The sequence below is a fragment of the Cyphomyrmex costatus genome, unplaced genomic scaffold (genome assembly GCF_001594065.2).
Source record: "Cyphomyrmex costatus isolate MS0001 unplaced genomic scaffold, Ccosl1.0 scaffold14, whole genome shotgun sequence".
NCBI classification, from domain to species: domain Eukaryota; kingdom Metazoa; phylum Arthropoda; class Insecta; order Hymenoptera; family Formicidae; genus Cyphomyrmex; species Cyphomyrmex costatus.
In genome coordinates, this window is record NW_017275390.1 from 745,083 (window position 1) to 770,179 (window position 25,097).

The 25,097-nt window shown below is 33.8% G+C and overlaps 2 protein-coding genes across 2 annotated transcripts in view; one reads left to right on the top strand and one right to left on the bottom strand.

The window, feature by feature from the left end:
- LOC108782982 (photoreceptor-specific nuclear receptor) overlaps positions 1 to 16,391 on the top strand; it is a 35,135-nt gene extending 18,744 nt beyond the window's left edge. Inside the window, 14 exon segments of the mRNA XM_083287344.1 lie at positions 932 to 1,035; positions 1,522 to 1,677; positions 1,680 to 1,697; positions 5,010 to 5,124; positions 10,774 to 10,892; positions 11,630 to 11,841; positions 12,120 to 12,408; positions 12,826 to 13,053; positions 15,892 to 16,027; positions 16,070 to 16,113; positions 16,116 to 16,150; positions 16,152 to 16,230; positions 16,310 to 16,323; positions 16,326 to 16,391. Coding sequence (XP_083143470.1) covers positions 932 to 1,035; positions 1,522 to 1,677; positions 1,680 to 1,697; positions 5,010 to 5,124; positions 10,774 to 10,892; positions 11,630 to 11,841; positions 12,120 to 12,408; positions 12,826 to 13,053; positions 15,892 to 16,027; positions 16,070 to 16,113; positions 16,116 to 16,150; positions 16,152 to 16,230; positions 16,310 to 16,323; positions 16,326 to 16,391 — 1,615 coding nt within the window.
- On the bottom strand, positions 7,502 to 9,927 carry LOC108782981 (protein Cep78 homolog). The gene is made up of 2 exons (XM_018551387.1): positions 9,722 to 9,927; positions 7,502 to 9,356 (listed from the first exon to the last, which is right to left on the bottom strand). Exons 1-2 carry the CDS (start codon positions 9,925 to 9,927, stop codon positions 7,502 to 7,504), a joined length of 2,061 nt encoding a protein of 686 aa, XP_018406889.1.
- Positions 16,392 to 25,097: the final 8,706 nt, after the last annotated feature.

Consider the following 25,097-nt stretch of genomic DNA (forward strand, 5'->3'; position numbering starts at 1 on the left):
ATTGCATTTATAAAATTATTAAAGGACTATTTTTAAAAAATCAATAGATTACGAAATATTTAACATTATATGTCAACATGTGTTAGAATAAAGTATAAATTACCTTATATTGGTTTTTTAATATTTCTACCTTAATGCTTTTATTCAGCTCGATAAACATCACCCCGCGACGCCGGCATCGGATTTTCCGTTTACGGTACGCCGAGATTAAAAATTTTTTTTTAATATTTCATAGATCTGCTTTAAAAAGAACAAAACTGTACTGCATCTTTTGTGTGTCTGACATTAATCGTTCCGGCATCACATAGCCTCTTGTTCTTTTGTTTACTTTAGTTCGCGCACCACGCGTATCTCTTTAATTAACAGTATTGTGTGGCGTAAACGGAAAGTTAAACAAAATAGGTTCGAATAATAATATTATGCAAACTATAATCAGAGAAAGCATATTGTGTAAAAAAATTATATAGTTCCATTTCAAAAAGCGAGGATGATCGTTATACTTTTTTGGTACCTCCACATAAAACGGACCAAAATACGCCTTCTTCAAAACGCGCGCGCGTATGTATGTATATATGTCTAAAACATTTTTTTCTAAAACCTCGTGATTTTCAGAAATTAGCTGTTTTAATTAAAATGGAACACCCTGCATTTGTATAATTACATATAATTGTGTAAATTACTATATGTTTAATTATATATGGATATATATATACTATTAGATATTGTTTACACAATTATATGTATATTTATATTTAGTATCTTTTATATACCTATAGTCATACATATATATAATGTTTTATATTTAAATATAACTGTATATGTGTATATATAGGTCATTTTTCCTAAATTTATATGTTAAAAATTCCTGTAGCAGGAATAGCACACATTTAAAGTATTAAAATAAATTAAATGTTACATATTTTTTATACAGATGTCAAGCTGGTACCGGAAGATGCGTTGTGGACAAAGCGCATCGAAATCAGTGTCAGGCTTGTCGTTTGAAGAAATGTATGCAAATGGGAATGAATAAGGATGGTGAGTGACAACATATGTATCTTCAACTAATTTCAGCGAGAAATTCAAAATTTTTAATTATGTTCAAAAAATAATTATAATAGAAGAAAAAAGAAAGATATAGAGGTCGAGTAAAATTATGAATGTAGCGTTGTATGTATATTAATGTGTGTATGTATGAAAATGACCCAATCTAAAATTCATTTTGTTTTGCGTTTATTAATTATAAATAGTCAAATGTTCAGTTTGAGATTTTTATAAAAATTGCACTACATAATATAACAAAGATTTTTTATATTAAAATATAAAATACAATACAATAAAATATATTTATAATAATAAATACGCTAAATAAAATAATAATAAATATAATAAAGGATGTTTAAAAAAAAAAGATATAGATGTTAAAATTTATTAAAAAGGTTGCATTTTTCAATTCAATATATAATGTGTGACGATATTAATAGATTAAGATAATAAAGTCGGTGCCGTACAATTTTCAAGTAGTCGTATGTGATTTCTCGAATAAAAATCGACGTGTTGCTGCGACGCGATCAGATTCAATCGAAAAGATCTCCCTTTGCGACATCGAGTTCGGCAATAAGAAAGTTATCAACGGCACGACGCTGAAGGCCGAAACGGGAATGTAGGAAGGGAAGAATAAGAGAAAGACGATGAGACAGGTGCGCGCCCGTGTCTCGCCGGGAGGCATTAGGAATTGAATCGGAGGATGTTCGGAACAGCCCAGACTTCCGCTTGTACAAGCTCTCACCCCGCCTTTATCCAGTTATTTATGTCGCGAACATAAAGGGTCCGCCGAATTCCACTTTCCTACCGCTGATTGATTCCGGTATTATCCACGAAAATGGATAATCCGGCGGATCCATAACTCCTATTCGGTGACAATGTCTCGAGAACTCGCAATGAGATCCCAATACCTTTGTAAGGATGATCGACGCGAGGCGATACCAATAACGTGTCATTCTGATCTGTTGATTGATCAATTCTTTCTTTTTAGGAAGAACGTCTTCTTAAAAGGGTAAAAGAGAACGCGCGAAAAAAATTAAAATCGATCTCTTTTTTGTCTATAATATTACTAACAATAAATGACAGAAGGTGCGACAGAAGTGATAAAGCATTCGATAATCTAAAAATGACTTATAAGAAAAATGACAATTAAAAATAAGATGCACACATATTAAATTAATAGAACACAATGAGAGATGTCGAAGTACATCAGAAACTGAAATCGTGCAAGTTGCTCTTGACAATAAAATTTTTACAATTCTCGCGGATCTATACGCATTTGGCGCTCTTCAGATTTACATGGGGAAGGTGAGCGGAATAATTACGACAAGCCATATTAGTGCGCGTGAAAGACACTCTTGTGTCACAAGCACCAAAAAGGAGACTCGTGGCGTCCGCCGTACTTTAATGGTCGCGCGATTAGGGCACTTATTGTCGGCGAGCCTGGCGCAATTTTTCCCGGGTTCCCTTTTAGCAGCGGCTCGGCAACGAGCGCGCAGTAATTTCGTAATAATAAAAAGCGTGTCGGCTCGCTTTACCTCCGGCGTGCAACCTGCTGAGCGGCTTAATGGGGTCCTCTTGTTTCGTCGGACCTCCGTTTCTTCTCCTTCTCTCTCGATCCTCGTCGCTCTCACTGTCCTCGCGACATGTTTCACACTAGAAAAGATAAACGCCCCGTATACGCTCTTGTTTCCATTTAATTTGCATTCACTTCGCTGCGAGAGGCCGTCCTGCTTTCTGACCACCCCTTTTCTCAACTTCTTCGCTTTTTTAATTGACAATCCCTTCGGTCATTACTGTCTACAGAATTCTTCATCATTATTTTTATTATTTTAATTCTTAACGCGGATAATGAATTCTCTCTTCACAATTCTATCTTGTAAGAATATTTTTAAAAACTACTATATTGATCATTTGAATTTATTTTCCATTAACCATTTTGTAAATATTATAATAACTAAATTAATAAAAAAAAAATAATACACGCTACAGTATATATAAATCTCACATATATACAATGTAAAAAGATTATAAAAAAGAATATTATCTTTCTCTAGTTTTTTCGATATTAGCAATTAGATAGCAAATGAATTATGAAAGTTGATTATTAAATAATTGTAAGTAACGATCATTGAAAGCGTAATATTATTGCTCATATCCGCAGGTACAGTTTTATCGTTATCCCTCGTAACATTTTTTTGTTCAGATTCTCGCACCAGAATACGCGAAACACCCTCGTGCAGATTATTTCTCTCATTTGCATTGTCGCCGCACCGCAGGAGAGCACCCTTTGCCCGATATTGTCCCCGCTTGTCCTTAGTCCTTTCTGGTTATCTCCATCGATGAAGTCGCGAACGGGAAGCGCCGAAGGGTGCAAACGAGTCTCCGCGTGCGCAATAGACGGTCGGCTGCACGTTGCATACGTTTATTTCCTCCAATTAACCCTTCGGGATTCGTCGAAGGCCACGCGACTGTCGCTAACGACCGCAATGTTTACAGCGGCAACGAAGACACAACGAACACTTCGCTACGGCGAACCTCACGAGAATGAGCTTGCAAATGCGCTTGATTGGCTCGCGTGAATAAAAACGACGGCGCTTTCGCGTTAACCCTGGTGATCCCAATCGTTTATTTCTTCAAGTTATTTACGGAATATTTTAGAGAAAAGAACACACGAGATATCACGATCAAGTGATTCTTTTTTTTCATGTAGAGTGGTATACATAGATCAGATTACCTTTAATCAAAACGTAGAAAAAATAGTAGAGGTTTTTAGTAAAAAGAAATTTTAAGGAATTTTGAGAATTTATCGCGTATTTGCAAAATTCGTTACCACTGAATCTCTCTCTCTCTCTCTCTCTCTCTCTCTCTTTTTCTTGGACCACTAACTTTGAAGAACATACTGATATTGATATTTCAATTTTGAAAAAAAGCTTATGTATTTATTATTTATCAATTATACTTCTTACAATGAATAGAAATGTAATAATTATCATCGTAATCGGAAATATTTTTATTCTCTCATGGATGATTGATAAATAAAACTCTTAGGTGATCATACTGCATTACGTATTACAAACAATAAGCGTTGCTAGTTTGCTGCATGCCTTGTTGAATTCACGCGTGTCAGATGCAGACCGCCAGCGTGATATAACATGGCGTTACGTGAGTTTGACGAGAGGGCGGCGGGCAACCGCAAACCCTCGTCGTTCCCCATTCCCTTGAATCCGTTCAACTAATATTTCAATAATGTTTCAATCATTCACGAATTTGAAAAGCGGCACAACGCTCTTATTGTTCATCGAGCGCATTCGTCGTTTACAATACGCTTTCGTTCGAAGAGTTGCCAGTTTTTTTTTCCGAAAATGAACAAAAAAGGAAAAAAAAATTGAAAAAGTGATCGTGCGACACGATGAATATCTATCGTAAAAATTTCACCGCGCTATGTTACGATATGTCGTTAGCAATCAATTGGAAAAACGATTCGATTTTTAACAAAATACCGCAGTTTTGCAAATACCACGCTGATTTTATTTACTACCTCTTCTCTCTTATTATGGTTGATTCGTACATATATAGAAAATAGTTACAGAAAGTTCAAGTTTAACTTTATGTTTTTCTATCACAACAACCCATAATCATTCTACGTTTGTTTCACTGCAACTTATTGTATCATGTACACCAGTTTATAGAATGCAAGAATATACAAAACAGACCTAAAATTATAATGATACAGCAGCGCTGACAGCGCGCGTTCCACAAACGCAGTCTATATGTCATTTAAATATTAAATACTTTTGCGAAAGTGTTCAAAATGAATAATTAAAATCAAAATATACCCCGTGTACATACAGATATGTATTGTATATACATGTATACATATGAGTATATGTTTTTGTATTTGTGTTCATGTATATGTATGTATACATATATTATATTTATAAACATGAGCAAATAAACAATTGTAGCTGTTCAGAATGAACGTCAACCAAGGAATACTGCCACCATCAGACCGGAAGCGCTCGTAGAGATGGATCAAGAACGAGCTCTACGCGAAGCTGCCGTCGCCGTAGGTGTCTTTGGGTAAGTAATTATTTGTTTAATTCTATATAGTTACTCTGATTAACTTGCTAATCTAATCTTATCGCTGTATGGTTACATTTAAAAAATAAATTATTAAACATTAGAAATCAATGATTAAAAAAAAAGCGGAAGAGTCAATAGCTGAAATAAACGAGATTGTGTTCAACAAAATCTCACTAAAACGTATCGCTGAGTTATTAACCATAACTGAGACCATCACACAAATCGGCGATGTTATCTCGAAAACGTATCCGAAACTCTCGGAACGCCATTACTTCGAAAGGGCAAAAGTGTTGAATGTTGGCATACTTGCGAATCACGTTTTCAAGACTGTACAAAATTTCAATATAGACACGGTCGATTAGAGAACGGTAAGCGATGGAGACAACGATCGATAATCACTTGTCGACGGATGCAACGGCAAGAGCAACGAGGGCCGACGACGTTGTTGGCACGTTTGATCTTCTGCTGCGCACCAAGCTTACCTTTCGCCGTTGTGAGCGACACGCCGAGCGTGATCTATCATGAAAAATTACCTTTGACTAGCAGCCCGAGGCATAGCGTTTTTCAGGTAACCGGCTGTCCAGGTTGGAACTAATGGAAAATCCATAGAGCGCCAAGGGGTGAATGTTAAAAGCGACGGTTGGCGTCCTGACGCGGCGCAGCGCGTCATTCTCGGCGAGTTATCATACCGTGCGCGTTACACAAGCGACCAATCTTCCTGTGATATAAGCTTATTCTCACTTCAAGAATGTAACAAATTAATCTGTGTTACATTCTTAAACATTTAAAAAGTCAAAGGATTGAGAGTCGAAAGGGATACCTCCAGAAGAATTTTTTGATTAATAAATCGTGTATATATATCAAATCAACTAATTTCTACAAATTTGCAAGAGGAAATTTTATATTTTAATACAAAATATGTAAAAGATTACTTTTTTTTTTCTATAGTTGTAGTATAATTCAATTAATTCAAAAAAGTTTAACAAATTTAAGTTGGCGTCGACTGGGACGTTTTAAAAAATTGTGAAACAAAGAATTAAATGAGTTAAAATGGAGCATCTTTGATAATGGATGCGTATCTGTGTTAATGCTAGAGTTTGAAACGTATTTACGTAATTGGATATATAATCTGTGTATTGTTATAAAACGATTCACACTCCGGCCATTTGGTTCTACAGAACGATTTGATACGAATCATGAGAGAAGAGAGAGATCGTTTCTATTAAAATCAACCATTCGATCGCGTAAACATGAAGCTTTGAAACTTGCATTGGAGCAGACAAGCGTATAATCGTCAATAACCCCAGAATCTATAATTACACATAAATTAATGTCGACTCGAGGTTATTGTTACAGTTATGAGCTGACTATAATCTGCTTCATTGAGAAGACAAGACCGAGAATGACAAGAAGATATTAATCGTGTTGTAATCAGAAAGAGTTATCTTACTCTCTCGTTGCAAGAAATATTTACACAAAGTTTTACGGAAATAATAAGCAATATTTATTCCATGTACAATAAAGAGCTAAAAAAATGTGGCTATAAATGGATTTGAGCATTACACGCTTTTCGTCACGCGAGTAATCGAAACTTCCTAATAAATAACATCACTTTCCGACTACAGATTATGCATTTCGTCAAAGTTTATTTAGAAGTACTAACTGATATTCTTAACTCATTGTCAGTAATTATCTTGATCATTTGTTAACTATTTGAATAAGCAATTTGAAATAAACAATTTATCTTTTACATTTTGCGTTATTTGTTACTTTTATTTTCTCTGAAGAATATCTGACGATTAAGTATGGCACAACAGAGATGAATGTGTACCTCACAAATACGTTTTCCTATATAATTTTCAAATAACCGTCGTGTAATCGCGTATTAAGATGATTAAATAATTTCAGATCTTTTAGTCATTTTAGTATATATATAAAAGTGAATTGTAGTCTTTCAATTTTTGTTTATAGTTATACCAATTTTGCAAACCCAGAAATATATATATGTATGACGAAATGGAAACAAAAATTATTTACTTCTCAAATAGTACAAAGAAAAGACGTCTATTAATAAATATCTAAAGAAGAGTCTCTCTTCCGCGCTTTTACGACACTTCACTTAGAAGTTTATGATATTCAAATCAAAATTAATAGCAAAGAGATTGCGCGGAAATGAAGTATCCCTTAAGTAACAGAAGGGTTAAACGCAGCATCTCTGCGTGTGTATGTCTCTACGCACAGTGTATTCCTGTATAATATACGTGTACAAAATATATATATATATTATACGTCTCATGTGTGAAACTTCCAAATAGAGGCTTTACTACACGACTATCTTTGCACGATCGTCGAATTCAGCCGCTCCGTATCGCGACTAGCATAAGTCAATAGCATCACCGCTAATGATGCTTGCGAAGATCGCTCGGGCTCGATCAGCGGACGACATCGATTTATCGATCTCGCGACACCGATGATGCAGTTCATTGTTCTCCGGACACTCGCCAATCTTTCTCTCAAGATATGTCGCCGGAATCGGCATCATCGATCTTACGTCGCTCTCAGATTTGACAAACTTTTGCGCGCTGTCCACGATGTATTGCGGCAATTCGGCGTCCACCTTGTAGACGCCCCGTTTGAGATTCTCTGACTTGGTCTGCCTAATGACGGATGTTATGCATCGCTTAATGTCTGCGCTTACGATTTGCTGCGATTCCAATGTCCTGTCGTACGGATATTTGCCGGCAACGTTCTCTAATAGCTCTAGAAGCCGATCGAATGACAAGCATATCTCGTCCAAGGACTGCTGGCTGACTAGCAGGTAACCTCTAGTCTCGTTTTCCTTCTTCTGCAGAGCACATTCCAGCTTGACCAAGTTGTCTTGTGCCGATCGCAGGTTCATCTCGGCGGCTTCGCGACGCGCTCGTTCTTCAACAAGCAAAAGATCGGTTCGTTTGGTCTCCTTCAGAAGACGATCGTGTTCTGCTTGAGCTTCCGCCAATTGCCTGAGAATACATTGGATTTCTTCTGAATCACTCTGCTGGTTCACACTTTGCATACCAACGTCTATCTTGGGAGAATCAAAACTCTTCAAACTTGTCTCGTCGGAACATTTTACGGTATCTTTGTGTTTCGATTGCGCCCCGACGTCGCAATCGACGCGATTCACCGCGGGCTGAATACGAGATTGAAGATCCAAATGAAGAGAGACCTTGGGCATCGTTCGTACATTGTTGATCATTTGCGAATGGATTGAATCGCGTTGTTGAGTTATATTACGAAAGTCCGGCGGTAAAGGTCGAATCTTCATTTTTGTCGATAACAGCGATATTGGAACTGTTCTTCTCGGTGGAATTATCTGACACGGTCGCTTTGTGTATTTAGTAAAGACACTTCGCGCTTTCACAAGCTTCGTAGTGTCCTCGTTCTCACTACCTCTTCGAATATCAGTCGATACGATTTTCTTATCCTTTGGCGTTAAACCCATCCACTTGTATTCCGATTTTCCCTCAACATCATTCTTCACTAATCTTCTCATCACCTCCGTCGCGAGCTCGTCGTTTAGGTTCACGTTCTTCCTCACGTCGAGTACTATCAGCGTGCTATTCTGGTCAAGTAAGTTCAGCAAATCCGCGCCGATTTGATCCGTCAAGCCACAATGCTGAAGATCCAGCGCTTTCATCCACAAACTGTCGCGTATTGCCTCAATCATTTCCATAACGGCGCAATTCCCCAGATGCGGATTATCGTTTAACGTCAGCCGACGTAGCCCAGGCATCGTGTCGAAATTGGGCTCGCGGTATCTCAGCGATTGTTTCCAGGTGTCGTGGTACAATGCCAATTTCTGTCTTGAGAGCGCGGACGCTAATGCGCTGCCACTGCTCGGTGTAAGGTCGCAGTAACTAAGATTCAATGACTTCACGCTGCGTATGTCCGCTATCGTTCGACAGATCAATTCGCAGCCGTTGTCGCCGATGTAACAACGTCGAAGAGATAAATGATGTAGAGTCTGTGTTCCCGACAGGCCAACGCAGAGCACCGCAATGCAATCCGGTGGAAATGGGATACCTTCGAGTTCCAAGTGCGTGAGACTGGGTGAATTCCTCACACATTGGCCGATACTCTGTGACAGCCACTCCAACAAATAACGTGTGAGAACCACCGGAGCTTTACCCATTGCTCGCGCTTTATCCTCGGAATTAATCTCTTCTAACGGTTTGCGGCATTGATACCTGGCAGAAACTTTGTAGCATAAGTATTTATGACTTTTTTATATCGAGATTGTGAACGAATTTAAGGATAAATTATATACTTCGCTGATATGTATCCTCAATATCATTTGTTGCAAGTTTAGGGTGTACTTTGAAATAAAAGATTGACACGATAAAATAAAAAGGAAATAATTAAAATATATTTAAACCAAATATATATTTAGCGTAAATAAAAAGAAAAATAACACTTAAATGTATGTGCGAATTTTTGGTCACAAGCACCTAAAATAATACCATCGGATTTGCAACCAGTACATAAAGATCAATTAATGAACATTAAAGATAAAAGAGGAATAAAAAGTATCAAAGTCAATTTGATTTGCAACCTGCTATGCACGCTGATGGATTTGAGCGAGCGATCGAGAGAAAGTGAGTTCAAGATCGGTCTCCAGTCGTCCATTTTGATACGATCGGTAGTGAAGTCCAGATTATGTGGCAAGGTCACACATATCACCGGCAACGGTCGCAATCGTTGCTGCTTACACAGTTCCATATAGCAACTGGCGAAGTTTCTGCCAGCCGGAATCGCCATTCTTTGTGGCGAACCCGGTCCGACCGCATCGATCTTCCGTCGGTGTCGCGACGGAATCTCACCCTCGAGCGTCGTAATGGTGCCGATAATTTCGCCTCCAGAATTACGAATTACCTCGTCCGTTGCTGTAAATCGATACAATATAGCGACACGTCTTATTTCTAGACACATACTTAGCTAAATGCCAAAATATATTTAAAATTCAGTACAGTCGAGAAACAGGAAATTTACCTTTGCCGTTGCTGCTTTGCTTGAGGATCAACCGCGATCTCACCGCGAAACGTCATCTGCACCATCAAATTTGCAATGGAAATAACTGCGAGAATTGGGTTCGTTAAAAGGAATCTTATTATGAAAGCATCGATGGCGTTTCCTCCTTGATCGTTTTCTTAGGGATTACAATAGTTGTTCGCCGACCAACCTAACTAAAACCGATGGAAAATATCCCTGCATGGAACAAGACGAATCTATAAACGAAACACGCGTACGACCTGACTGAAGATATCGTCGCTTGCACAATCGTTGTATGCATACATTTAATACTTTTAACTTATTACCAGATCGAGTTTGCATTTGGAAAATTATAATAACACAATTCTAGTAATCTTTTTAAATAGACGATTAATATAAAATAAAATTTCCTCCGTGTCTTTTACAGCATTTAATGATGTGATAATATTGTATATAATTAAAATATTTTTGAAATACATATCGTGCATATTTGCGTGTATTTTTTATAACGGAACATATTGTGATATAGAAATTATCAATTCTTTATACTATACATACTTGTCAATTATTATTATTCAAATACTGTTATCTTTTATGTCATGAATTATTTCTCAGACCGCCCGTATCCTTGGCCATGGCGAGATATACTACGCCACTACCTCTGCCTACAGTCGCACCGACGACAAATTCCGCAAACAACGCAACAACACCACCTCGGCAAGAAAACGAGGACGGTATGCATTTAAATGCAATTGTTATGCTTATAAAAAGTTATTAACTTTTTTTAAGATAATAAAGCTGTTACTTTTTTAAGATGATAAAAAATAACACTTGCAAGAGCTGAGCAAAATTAATAAGAAGTATGTGTAATAAACAATCGTTTTATTCACCGTATTCGTCTTAAGAATGTTCAATAGATATTTCAAAATAATGAAAAAACATTATGATAAAATTATTCTATCTAAATCGCACTTAAAAGTAATACAACTCTTCTTTTCACTCAAAACAAACATTCTAAATTTTTGTATAAGTCATTTTAAATACGCACTTATATAAGAGCGCTAGGATTTTTATTATTTTTTACTAAGTTTTTAGTTTACAATAATAAAAATCATAACAAATAAAGTAAATAATCTATTTAAAAATGTGTTGTTCAATAAAAACAGAATGTAATGAACACAACTTTCATATATATATATAATTTGTTTAAAGTATAAATATTAACAATAATAAAATTGGAAAATTATATAAATATTAATATATATGTGTGTGTGTGTATGTATGTGTATATGTATATACTATGTATACATTTGTATGAAATATTCTTGAAACTCGTATGACACGCTGCTTCTGACCTTACCTTTTACATAAATTTGTGCGAGTATCGTTTCCGAATCTTGGCCATTCACTATATTGTCACCGTTATGGAAATTGTATATTTGAATAAAGAAAAAGCTTTGCGTCTAAACAGGAAACGCTTCCGAGGACAGTATAGATGTAACAAACGAGGAGCCGTTGACGCCTCAACGAAGCGGATGCACCCAGCTTCCACCGGTGCTGCCGTCCTTATATTCACCAGCGAGTGCTGAAACGGTTTACGAGACTAGCGCAAGATTGCTCTTCATGGCAGTCAAATGGGCGAAGAATCTTCCCTCTTTCGCTGGTCTGCCATTCAGAGATCAGGTAATGATTTTATCAAAAGCGATCTATCCGTATCTTCCAATATTTATTTATTATAAATTTAACATATCCTTGTATATATTTTATTTGCACAATTTTTTTTGATAATTCATTACGATGTACATAAATATAGTAATCGTGATGATAGAAGTAAAAAATATTAGTTAGGCTAAAGAATTCATTATATATAAGGAGGAAAATTCACACATATTTCTAACAGTACTTTACAGAGGTAATGAATATAGTTATAGATAAACCGCAAACCTGTATTTATTGCGCAGGTAATATTACTAGAAGAAGTTTGGTCGGAGCTGTTCCTACTAAATGCAGTTCAATGGTGTCTGCCGCTTGAATCTTCGCCTCTCTTTAGCGCCGCTGAGCTTACTGCTCTGACCCTCTCGCCTCACCCGCATCCGCATTCGGGGTTGCATCTGCAAACCACTACGGGAAAGCCCAGCCAAGTGGCGGCGGATGTTAGACACTTACACGATACCCTGCAGAGATACAAGGCGGTCATGGTCGATCCTGCGGAATTCGCTTGTATGAAGGCTATTGTCCTCTTTCGCCCAGGTTAGTAATTCTTGTCTTTGATTTGCCTCGTTTCGCACAACGCTGATTTTGCGAGTTTATCTTTAACGTTCTACTATTTAATTTATTTTCCTCGATATTTAATTGTAAACTGTATTTTCTCTCTCTTTTCACCTTCGTGTCATTTTCCATTAATCTGCTTGATTTCGATAAGAGTGCAGTTATGAATATATACATACATTCAAGGAATTTTGTAAGACCGTAAATGTAATTACACAACAAATAAGAAATAAAACCTTTAACGGTTAAGCTAGATCTTGGTTGCTTAGATAATTCGATGAATTTATATATACTACATACTTAGTTATTTAAACTGCGCACCGAAATGATTATTTAATTTCGTACACTTGCGAGAGACACGCACGCACTCTTAGAAATCGGATTTTTCCAAATTTACAGAAACCCGCGGTTTAAAGGATTCGAGCCAGATTGAGAATTTACAGGATCAGGCGCAGCTAATGCTTGGACATCACGCACGTGCTCAACAACCAAATAGTCCAGCCCGCTTTGGTAGATTGTTGTTGCTGCTGCCGTTGTTGCGAACAGTTCCAGCTGCAAGAGTGGAATTGATCTATTTTCACAGGACTATCGGCAACACGCCGATGGAGAAGGTCCTTTGTGACATGTATAAAAACTAAATACATTTTAAATACCAAAGGACTTTACTACGAACGTTACATAACAAAAAACGTAAATACATGATGCAAAATCCAAATAATTCAGAGCCAGGACGAGATTTATGAAAGGCAAAATCCGCAATCATCGAAGAAAGACAGTAAAGACTAGCAGACAAAGCTTTTTTTTTTTTTTAAATGAAAGAATCAAGAAGCAGAACGCGCGAACTTCTTTTCGACACGATCAGGCCTAAGGACGAAGTCCTAAGTCCCTCTATAATGATCGTGAAGATTTCGATTGGCGAATATTTCTATCGTACAAACGCGAAGCACTGAAAAGAATGGCTAACGAATAAAACGCTAACGAATAAAACGGCAACTAAAGTGGACTGAGGGACACTCAATTGCGGCGTAAATATACACATATAGATATATACATGTATTTATTTATTATAGATATATTTATCGGGCGTTAGGCTCGACACGTTGATAGCACATTTTCTGTTTTTCATAGAAAGTCGATGAATTAATCCGAAAAGCGGGGATACTTCATTACTAATTTCACTTTTTTTCCTTTTAAATTCATCATTGAATTATCGAATTAGAGAAAAAAGTGATAGGGTGGGCACGAATTTTACAGCTTCGTTAACGTCAAAAACGCAAGTACGGAAATCGATTATTTTACGAAACATATATTTGTGAATTCGTATTAAGATTATTTAAAAAATTAACTCAATTAAAATATTTCTTTTTCTTTTTTGCTCACAAACAAATTTATGCATCAGAGATACGATTAATAAATCATATACAGTCAAAATTAAATTACATTTTGAAATAACTGAAGCGGCAATATGAATTCATAAAATTTAATGTTGCGTAACATCAATTAAAATCAAATTATTTCCATAATGAAAATAATTTTGTTTATAAAGATGTGTGAAATTGATTTTTCTCGGCGATGAATGCTCGTCCGCACTTTCTCTGTATATTTCGTGTTGTGATACTATTTGCTGTAAAACGTATTCTCGGTGATATATATATACATATATATATATATTGTAACGATTACTTGTAATAAAAATAAATCCGATTAACTAAGTTATCATCACTGACTCACAACTCTTTCATAGACTACTTACTACTACTGTCTTAATTGTTACTATACATGTTCGTTAAAATAAACTACATTAGCTTTAGCAATATTGATTAAATTTTAGGTAAGCATCAATTTTAGGTAAATCTCAATTTATTCATAGTGTAAAAATGCAAAATGACAATATTAAAAGTAATATGATATATAAGCTCTTTATTTTTTACATATAAGTAAATTAAATGTAAACTAAAGAAAAAAAATAATTACAATACACAAGATAAAAATATATTTTGAAATAAAATTATAAAAAAAGAGATACACAGCAATAAACTGGAAGAACTACTAATACAAGATATAATAATGCACCATTTAATAATACACCATAATAAATTAATTAATAATTAAAATAAAATTTAGAAGCAAAAGTATAAGTCGTATTCCCTGAACGGGAAGTAAAAACTCAAAAATTATCGGTGTGAGGTATTATCAGTGTTTGGCGAGGAGGAATAAATTTTCAGGAGACCTGTGAGCCTTTCAAGACATGTTTTGACTTTGGTGACTACAACGTAACAACGTATATTTGCACCGACACAACTCCTTCATGGAGGATGTTGGATAATGTACATATTTATTTATCACACTGCATAATCCCTGACTTCCCCTGCCGACGAGGATTTTGCCACATGGCAGTTTGACGGTCCCCGGCGGAGTTATCCCCTCGGCTTATAAATTACATCGAGGCTTGAGCGAGGTTTAAGGGTTTGCTTAAGTTGTCAAAGCAATCGGGGAGTTAAACGCCCCGTCGCTGGGGGTAAGCGACCTTAATGCTTTTTCGAGCGGATCTATGAAACGCGCCGAGTCAGGCAGCGAACCGCAGAAAATAATTGAGGGAAACGGATAGACCTTAAGTATTCTTCTAAACTTTTGAAAGAGAAAAAGCATTTAGGCAACTTTGACCAACTTATATCATACTGAGCATATCTTTAATATAACATAATATTATATTCCCTTTTTTATTTTTATAATTATTTATGTTGGAAAGGCATTTTACTAGTGACTATCGAAAAAAGTGTCTGCACTTTGAATTTAAAAAAATATAACCAAATATACAAATAATTATAAAAATAATATAATAAATAATAAATACAAATAATAATAAAATATACATATCTTATACTTAATAACGATATACTATTACTATTAATAATAAGATATTAAAAAATATAAAGACAAATTATTTTTATAAATTATATTTCTATGTGATACATATATCTCATGTTATACAAATGTTTCGAAAAAAATAATTTATTGAATCGTTAAATTATTAAATTGTAGAATTATCGAATATTGTGTAGAAATTCTTTGTACAAGAACTTTTTTTTACTAATTCCAATAATCTGTCGTCATAACTTCGAAGGCGTTATTTCTGAATTTAGGTATTAAAAATGAGAATAGACAGAGAAAACACATTACATTATTATCGTTTGTTTTGCAAATCTATCTTACTTCATCGATATTGAAAAAGGAGCTTACAAAGATTTCTCATTATCAATAAATTAATCTTATTATGATTAAATTCACATTAAATATACAGAATACATCAACCACGTAACTAAGGATTAAGAAAGCATTTCTTGTTTACCGCAGTCGTTGAAGTGAGGAAACAAATCGACACTTTCTCAGACTACCTCAAACCCCCTTATGATCAACCCTTTTTCCGCCCTTACAATCGTAAGTCCCGTGGAGGTTGCGCAGATCCCGGTAACGAATTTCGATATCCTCTAGCGAAAAAGGGCGAGTATAGGCATGGCGGAACGAGGAGGCGGAAGGTAGTGATAGTATTGACTCGCTTTCGCGGATGTGCGGAGGCGGAGTTTTCGACCTATCTACCTCGGCATTCTCCGTGTATCCCCTACTTCCATTCCGCTGCCCCCAGGAAGCAGGGAAGCCGGGGTCGTGGCGGGTTCGACCGGGTCGGTCGGATAGAGTGAGACCGACTCTCGTCGCACTGTCAACCCCCCACCCACGCGACGACAAAACTCCCGCTGAAGGGTGATCCAGCAATGGCGGCAGGACTTGTTGTATTTCGCTTTCGAGGTGAACTCTCTCCATTCCCTTCTACCTTCTCGATTCCATCCCTGTCTCGCGTGCTCCCCCGATCTCGAGACCCGGATAGGTATGGTGGCGGAAGGGGTGGTGTAGGTAACGGTGAGAAAAAAGAGAACTGCACAGCGAATTGCGGGGTTCTAGAGGAATGAGAGGGAATACCAGGAGAGAGAGAAAAAGAGAGAGAGAGGGGGGGGGATGGAAAGAGGGAGGGAAGGTGGGAGGGAGAGAGAGAGAAAGAGAGAGAGAGAGTGAGAGAGAGAGAGTAGAAGGGAGGGGGAGAGAGAGAGAGAGAGAGACTAAGAGAGGGTGGAAGACTATATTGCTTGGGAGAGGAAGCAGCAACCTCCATTTATTTTATTACATTATCATACCAACTAGGCGCTCGAAAAGTGGGATTTTAAAGCAACGGTTCTCAAATCGTTCCGCGATAACTTTGGCGACTTTTGCCGATGGCATCATTTCGCTTTAGCACTATTCTTTTAGTAACGAATATTTTTTTTAATCTTGATGTTTTAATTTCTAATTGATATTGCTATACGTAGGCCTCATATGTGTTAATTGATAATAAAGTAATTTTTTCTTTATATTTCATAGATACCGGAAAAAAATGAGAGAAAGAAAAAGAGAATAATTAAAGTAATTAATTAATTATTATGTACGTTTTCTTTATCAAAAATGTCTTTACATATCTATAGAGTGAAGGTGATTAAATCGTACCGACGGTTAAATTGTACTTTCGTTGTACTTTCTGAGCGAAACATTTTTTTCGAAGGTGACAACTAGTAGATCTAGATGGCTAGTATTGTCATTTTTGTTTTCGAGTTGTCCGATTATGAATGACATTCAAAATTGATTTGGTGCGATATCTGATCTAAATCTTCGTACAATTTATATAAGATATTATCAATCAGTACAAGATGAATATAATAGTGAATTGAATTACAGTGTAGTACAGAGTTATAATCGATATTTAAACTCTTTTTATATGTAGCATCAAATTACCAAAATATTTAAAAGTTACGTTGCTATTGGCAAATTTGTAAAAATGTAGATAGTAGGATAAATCACATACTTGTCACTGATCTAAAGACTATTTATACCTATACATTTAAGATAAAATTACTTTAAAATTGAATTAAATATCACTAGCCTTTTTATTATACCTACAATTTATATGTATGACAAATAACATGTTAGATTGAGTAATTGAATAATACTTTATAATTACTACATTTTGATATTTATATAAGAAAAAGTGTAAGAAAAATTTGTATTGAGACTTTTTAAGATAAATTACTAAAAATTATAAATATTATTCATTATATAAAATTCATAAACATTATTTGTTAGATTTTAAGAAAATTTAGATTTTTTTTGTAAAAACTAATGATTATTTATTGGAAGTACGGTTTAGGAACCCAATGGAGCAATTTAACGGCCCAGTCATACCGAAAGCTACTTTTTCAAATCAGATTTTAAAAAATAATATTTATTTTATAAACAAATGTAAAAATGTCATTTTGTTTTATTGCCAATAAATCAAAGTTTGATGTAGGTACAAAGATATTGATCTCTTCAGTACTTTTGTTATAATTTTGTTTAAATACGCATGTTAAGGAGTACGATGTAAACGACTTCCCTCTATATTTGTTTCAGAAAAGGATATCTTTTTAAAAACATATAAGGTTTATTATGTAATTATTAATTCTTATTGTTTTTAATGTGAAAACACTAGTTGAACAGTGTTATAACGATATATCTGAAAAAAATTGTATGTACCTCGAGAGATTTTATCTTTGTATTTACAAATAATATATATATATATATATATAAATGCTCTTACTAGACAGACTGTATATATATATATATATTATATAATAGTAGTAAAAGTTTCTGATGAGTTAGCTGTAAATGGATGTATTAAAAATACATTTCATATTTTTTCTAATAAGATTAATATATAACTAGTATATACCCCATTTTATAAAATCAAGCGAAATAATTCATTTAGAAAAATATTAAACACAACAAAAGTCCAGAACGATACATGGAAAATTTGAATTAAATTGTAACGATAAAAAAATCAATATCTTTATATGTAGCTTCCTGTTGTAAACGTTAATCAAATAAAAGTAAAAATGTAAATTATATTACAATTTCTTTCTGGCGTAGCGTAAATTAATACGACGAGGTCATTATAGTTTGTATTTAAAATTCATGTCGCAATGTGCCGATGCACAAGTGTTGTTTTACGCTTTAACCAATTAGCTTCTCATTAAATCCAAGCTACTGACTCAATTAAATCAGTGGCCAATCTGAAATTTTTCCGTGCGCTTTTTTGGCGAGAATTGATATGGAAAATTTGCGAATGCGCGCAACCAGACTATTCCGCGTGTTGTAACAATACGCAATCGTGTGTTGTCAAAACCGCAGCTTCAATTATATCATAAACGGAATTTGATGCTATGTATTTTGTTTGAGTATTAAATCACGCGTCGGGCCGCACGAGTATAGCCGCTCGTTAAGTAGAATTAAAACCGGAAGCGACGGGAGAGAGACAGAAAGAGGGACAGAGAAAGAGAACATTGTACGATTTAACGACCATCGATTATCAACGCGAGTTTAAATTGAGCGCGAATACAATTATCCTAGCAGATTTTACAATCTCGTTAGACATATCTTTTTCACTGGATATGCAACAGATTTAATTTCGTACAAACATTCGCCGACGGATAATATCTCTTCTTTGCACTGATCCTCTAGGCAACAATGTTTCATAATTGCAGTGACAAATAAATCTCTCGGACCAAAATTTCTGCTTTGACAATGTAAGGTTAACGAAAGTATACATTTTTTTTTAAATAGAAGCAATTTTTTTTAATCATTTCCTTTTTTAGAATCCTGTTCGCTACGTGACTTTATTGTGTAGCATAACATATTGTATATTATCTTTTTATACAATTCATTAAAAAAGATTATAAAAAGTTTATGGTATTATTTTTTTAATAACAAATTATTTTAGTAATAATAAATCGACATAGTTACGACTTATTATTAAGTAATCTGATTGAATAAATATTTTGGTAATTAATTAGCAAATGATTAATTAGCGCTTAAGATAAATGTATCATGCATTACAGATAAAAGTGTAAAAATATGTATATCATAATACCCATATATAGGGTTCGTTATTACGGATCCGAATTTTGAAATATGACGCATATAATTAAAGGACACATAAAAGAACAAAGGCATAACATAACTTTATAAATAATTTTCAAATGTGTATATTACATACAAATTACTATACAATTATGTTATTTAAATATATTTAATGAGAAACGTTAACAATGAAATCTGACATAAGATCACAATATCAGTTGCCGCTGTTGCACTGAGGATACTTCGAGATTAATTTATAACGGTCGAGGAGTAGAAACAACTGTAAAAAGTTTCGTCACAACTAGTCTCGGTTTGCCATATTTATATACATTAAAATTTTTGTTCAAACAAAAAATATATTTTAAGACATGAATGTATAACTCTGTACCTGAACAATACAAAGTCTAACATTGTAACATAAGACGTTCTTAAGTTGTCTTTTAAACGTAAAATACGTCTTGTAGCCCGAATTTAAACACTTTTTATTGTCCTGGGTAAGTGATTACTTATAAAGTATAATAAATATTTTAAAGAAATAGTTGGAATTATGATATAATAAGCAAAGTGATAAATATAACATTTAATATATCATACTGATTTGTTTTACTTTTGGTTATCAAAAACTGAAAATATTTTCTATTTCTAAAAAAGCGCTATTCAGTCTGAAATAACTTATTGCATCATGACTGCACCGTTTTTGCAGAAATACTATATATTTTCATATTATAGTTGTTTGTTATTTTCAGTAATTTTAAATGTACCAACATGTCCCGTTTATCAACTATTCCCATTCTCCTATACACATATTATTATATGTATATATTATATTATAAAGATAAAAAATAATTAGTCACAACCAAAAAAATACAAATTCTTATAAAAAGAAAATAAAAACAAAATACGATAAGAAAAATCGAAAGAATAAATTCTATTCCCGTTGGTGGATATTCGAAAATGAAGTAGCCGTTGGTTAAAGATGAAGACAGATCGTAATCCTGGGAAATACGTGCGGCGGAAGCCTGATGTCTTAAATAGAACTCCAGGACTCACGGGGCCTGGATGAAAAATTTGCCAAGATCTTCTTAGACTAGCTACTCAGTAAACAATGATAAACTACTATATGATAAACGAGATATACATAGATTCATGAAACAAAATTTGAAAAGTCGTTTATTCTTTATTAGACGTTATTGAAATCAATTGATACTTTCGAAAAAAACAACTCATCACAACAAATATTCAAAAACTTTTTGTTCGAAATTACAAGTTAAAAATAGCTATACCTTTTTATATACACATGTTTAAATAGATTCTTTTCATTATTTAATTAAATCTTTCTTAAAGTTGTTTAAATGTAATTTTACAAATAGGTATATAAAATGCAATTAAAATTGTCTATTATTCTTCTAAGCGGAATATATAGAGAATACTGAAATTTAAATGTGGAAACATTATTTTAAATATGTCTTATTAAACTTTAGGATTTCTTATTTAACATTAAAATGAGAGTAATTTATTTTTAGGAGAATCTTTGAGAATTAAATTGCAACGATCAGGGCTGCCTTCGGAAATATCATCCAGGTTTCCCCGAGTATCGTCTTATCCTTGTTGTTCATTCAATGTTAAACAAGGACAGGATGATACACGAAGATACTTGGGTGATATTTCCGAACACAGCCCAGAGAAGACAATCTCTCTCTCTCTCTTTCTCCGTTTCTCTCTCTCTCACACACACACACACACCACTTTTATCCCCGCTCTTTCTATCTCTCATTCTCCCTCTTTCCTAAAATCAATAGGTACGTCGCCGCGTCGCGCCGCTCGTCATACTATGTATTTATTGCAACGTAATTGTTGAAAGATTAAATACTATACACACATTACAAACTTACAATTATTAATACAAGAGATCGTGTGTAACATAATTGTAAGAGTAAACAACGTTACTATACAGTCTTAACTGTTGTACTTTACTTTTACTTCTCGTTAAACTTTCACATTAAGTGTTACAATAAAAAACCATTACGTTTTAATTAAAAAACATACAATTTATTATAAATTTTGTTATTGTACATTTTCATTAGTTATGATGGTATGTAAAATATTTATATATATATGTATACATATGTTATGTATACATATGCTGCAGTATAAATAATAAATATATCTATGTAAATCTATAGTAGATTTAACGGTGAATGATTTCTTGTACAAAAAAAAATTAAAACTGCAAAATAAACTTTTTTGTTCGAGACTTCGTTCCAAAAAAATAAAGTTTGAAAATCATAGATTACAAAAGCAGATTAAAGATATGTTAATAAAGTTTTTTTTAAAAATATCGCAAACTTTATTATATTTAATGTCTAATAATTTTATGAATAATAAGATTTTTTAAAAATGAGATAATTTCTTTTAATCTTGCTCTAAGAATAAAAAAAATAAAACAAAGTTAAATTTTATTTACTTTACTAAAAAAAAGTTGTTTAAATGTTTTTTACAAGGAATCACACCTATTGGTATGTATCTATCTATGTTGTCTGAGCAGCTTGCACAAAACGAAACATACATAACTTAAATTTTGTACTCATTTCTTATTTATAGTATTTCATATCTTTATTATCACTAATTGGTGTTTATATTAGTAAAAATATTAAACATGCGTACGATGATCAGGATACCAGTATATGTTCAATAATTCTCGTAAAATGTTTTTTTTTGCAAAAATGATTCACTCTTTAACAACTTCGCTGTAAACATATCTGAAACTGACCAACATTTAAGAGAAAAGAATTTTTCTCATAGAAATATAATTCTTTCATCAGTTACACAGGGATGAAAACGTCATTACTAATTATCTACCTAATTATTTTCTATTCGAATAATATTTGTATACCGCGTACCGATGGCTCGCCATCCGTAAAACCGCACGATTCGTTCAGTAAACTGGGGATGATGCCTTTGTCTCGTTCACGAATTAATTTCAAGGGCGAAAACCTTTTATGACAGACCTTATATCCGCGAACCCTGTTTAAACAAAGAGCATCTTCGCACAACTTAGCGTTGCGTAAAATACGATGTCAAAGGGAGGAAGTTTCTCTTTCGGAAAGACATACGAACTTACTGAGGTTTAAACGCGTGAAAAAGAAGGAATAAAAATATCCGGTAAAAATTTAATTTCCAAGAATACTAAATGTGCCTCTCTTTTATTTTGAAGTAAAAAGTGGAAGATACAAAATTTATTGATTGTTATCTCAAATAAATAATTAATGAATGTTAGATTAATAAAAACTTAACAAAATTTTTATTACGATACTACGCGTATGGTAATATCTTTAAAAATAAATCTGTTGGTATTTTTATTTTCTTTTTTATGTTCAAGCTATTTATATTTTTCAAATATATTTTTGTAGAGTATAATGAAACTTAAAATACTACATCAATCATTTATTCCATTAATGCAAATATTTTAATTAGTCAAAAATAGAATTTTCACCTAAATTGATGGAACCTCTAACGACATTTTACTCATTAGTCATTACAAATTAATGTAAAATAGTTAATATATACTATATTAAAATACATTTTCATAAAATAACTAGCATAAAATAATTTCGATCAATATTTGGTTGATAACGAAGGAACCGTCAAAACCAATGAGCATTTATCGGGGAGAATCTATTTTACGACTTTTATCATACTTTGATAAATTATCTACAATAATAAAAGAGAAACTGTATGATAAAAGGGAGATTGAAAGATAGCGCAAAACAAATTAGCTGCAAGATCATATGAAGATAAAAAGTTCATAAAATAATTAAATATATAAAATAATACATACAATAGACACAATACATAAATTCAAGCAAAACTTCAGAAATAATTATCGAATCTTTCGATACCAATATTTTTATGATTCTTGAGGTAAAAAAATATATGTGTCGCGATGTTTATCCATCATATTATAGTTTTATTTTTAAGGTATGCATTTTTGAAAATTCGAAAAATCGGACAATCACTCCTTTGAATCTGATTCCCATTTGAGAGTCAGCAATACTTTTTTTCTTTAAAGGGATGCTGGAGTCGCCTGTATTACCAATAAAACTAGCGTTTTTGACATTTTCGTTCCTGGCTATAATTTCTTCGTAATAGTTTCGCAGAATAAAAATTTCTTCTCCATGATTTAAATATTTAGGCTAATGTACCTGCCCCTGGTGTATTTTGTACCCAAAGCTGGAAAAAGTATGAAATCATAGATTTTTTTATTCATTTAACCTCAGTGTGGCGACCAACGCTGAAGATAAAAATAGATAAAGAAATCTGTAATTTCACATTTTTTCCAGCTTTGGATACAATATAGACCAGGGGCAGATACATTAGCATGAATATTTAAATCGTGGAAAAGGAATTTTTATTCTGCAAAACTATTATGAAGAAATTAGACAGGAAAGAAAATGTTAAAACTGCTAGTTTTATCGATAATACAGGCCGATCCAGCATCACCTTAAGTCCGGATCTATAATAGAGTTTTAAGGGGATGCTGGAGGTCCTGTTTTATCATTACTTAGTTAAAGACTCGTTTCTCTTAATTGCATTTACGGATGGAAAAATCCTTCTGCATAATTAAAGTATCGACAACAATGAATTGCGCTAGCTACATTTCAATACGAAAAACGGAAGAAAATTAAAAATTTACAGTTTCGTTATCGGCTTCTGTGATTTTTGATAACAAAACTGTAAATTTTTTTTCCGTTTTTCGTATTGAAATGTAGCTAGCGCAATTTATTGTTGTCGATACTTTAATTATGCAGAAGGATTTTTCCATCCGTAAATGCAATTAAGAAAAACGAGTCTTTAACTAAGTAAGTAATGATAAAACAGGCGGGTCCAGCATCACCTTAAAACACGTATTGTAGATCCGGGGTAAAGAGATCCTAAAGTCATGTGTATTACCGACTGAACGTAATAATCTTAGGCTGCGTTCCGTTATTCACTGCAAGTACTGAAAAGCTGTAGTATACGTAACGCGAACTATACATTTTCAGTACTTGCAGTGAATAACGGAACATAACTTTAGAATAACAATTACTTTCCTCCTTAAATTCGAAAATCCTCTTCAAGATTAAAGAATATGCATTAATACGTGTCATATGAAGTGGAGTTTATGCCAAGGACAAAAAAATGTTTAAATTGATATCTTCTTTATCATTTCTGTCTAATATGGAGTTAGAACTGTCAATACTGTAACAACAATTAATTTGATATAAAGCTTTGTAATCTGTACTTATGAAATTGTGGTCCACAGACTATATAATAGTTTACATAAACAACGTAGTTAATTCTTAGAATTAGACTTAGACGTCTAATTAAAATGTTATTGTTTTACGAACATCTATGCATATGCGTGAGATATTGATATATACAAGTGAAGTGCCGATGTGTCGTATTTCATTGGTAAAACAGCGATCTTGAAAAGAGTTCGATCTGTTGTTATATTCCTTTCAAAAAATTGAAATATCGTCGACATGATAAAACGCCGCGGCAAATCACATCTCGCGTTGGCCCACAAGGGGCTAAAACTTGTACAATTGCACCACTTTTTACTCTCCTTTCCTGCTTATTAATTCATCCATTACAGCTTTTCAAATTTTGTACAACATTCGAATGAATATGCAACACAGCCGTACTATATTTAA

Bases quoted from the DNA above. Each gene is read 5' to 3' on its own strand.
- LOC108782981 (XM_018551387.1), bottom strand. From the start codon at position 9,927: ATGGCGATTCCGGCTGGCAGAAACTTCGCCAGTTGCTATATGGAACTG. The intron at 9,357-9,721 runs GTTGCAAATCAA...AGTTTCTGCCAG, and splicing joins TCCATCAGCGTGCATAGCAG to GTATCAATGCCGCAAACCGT.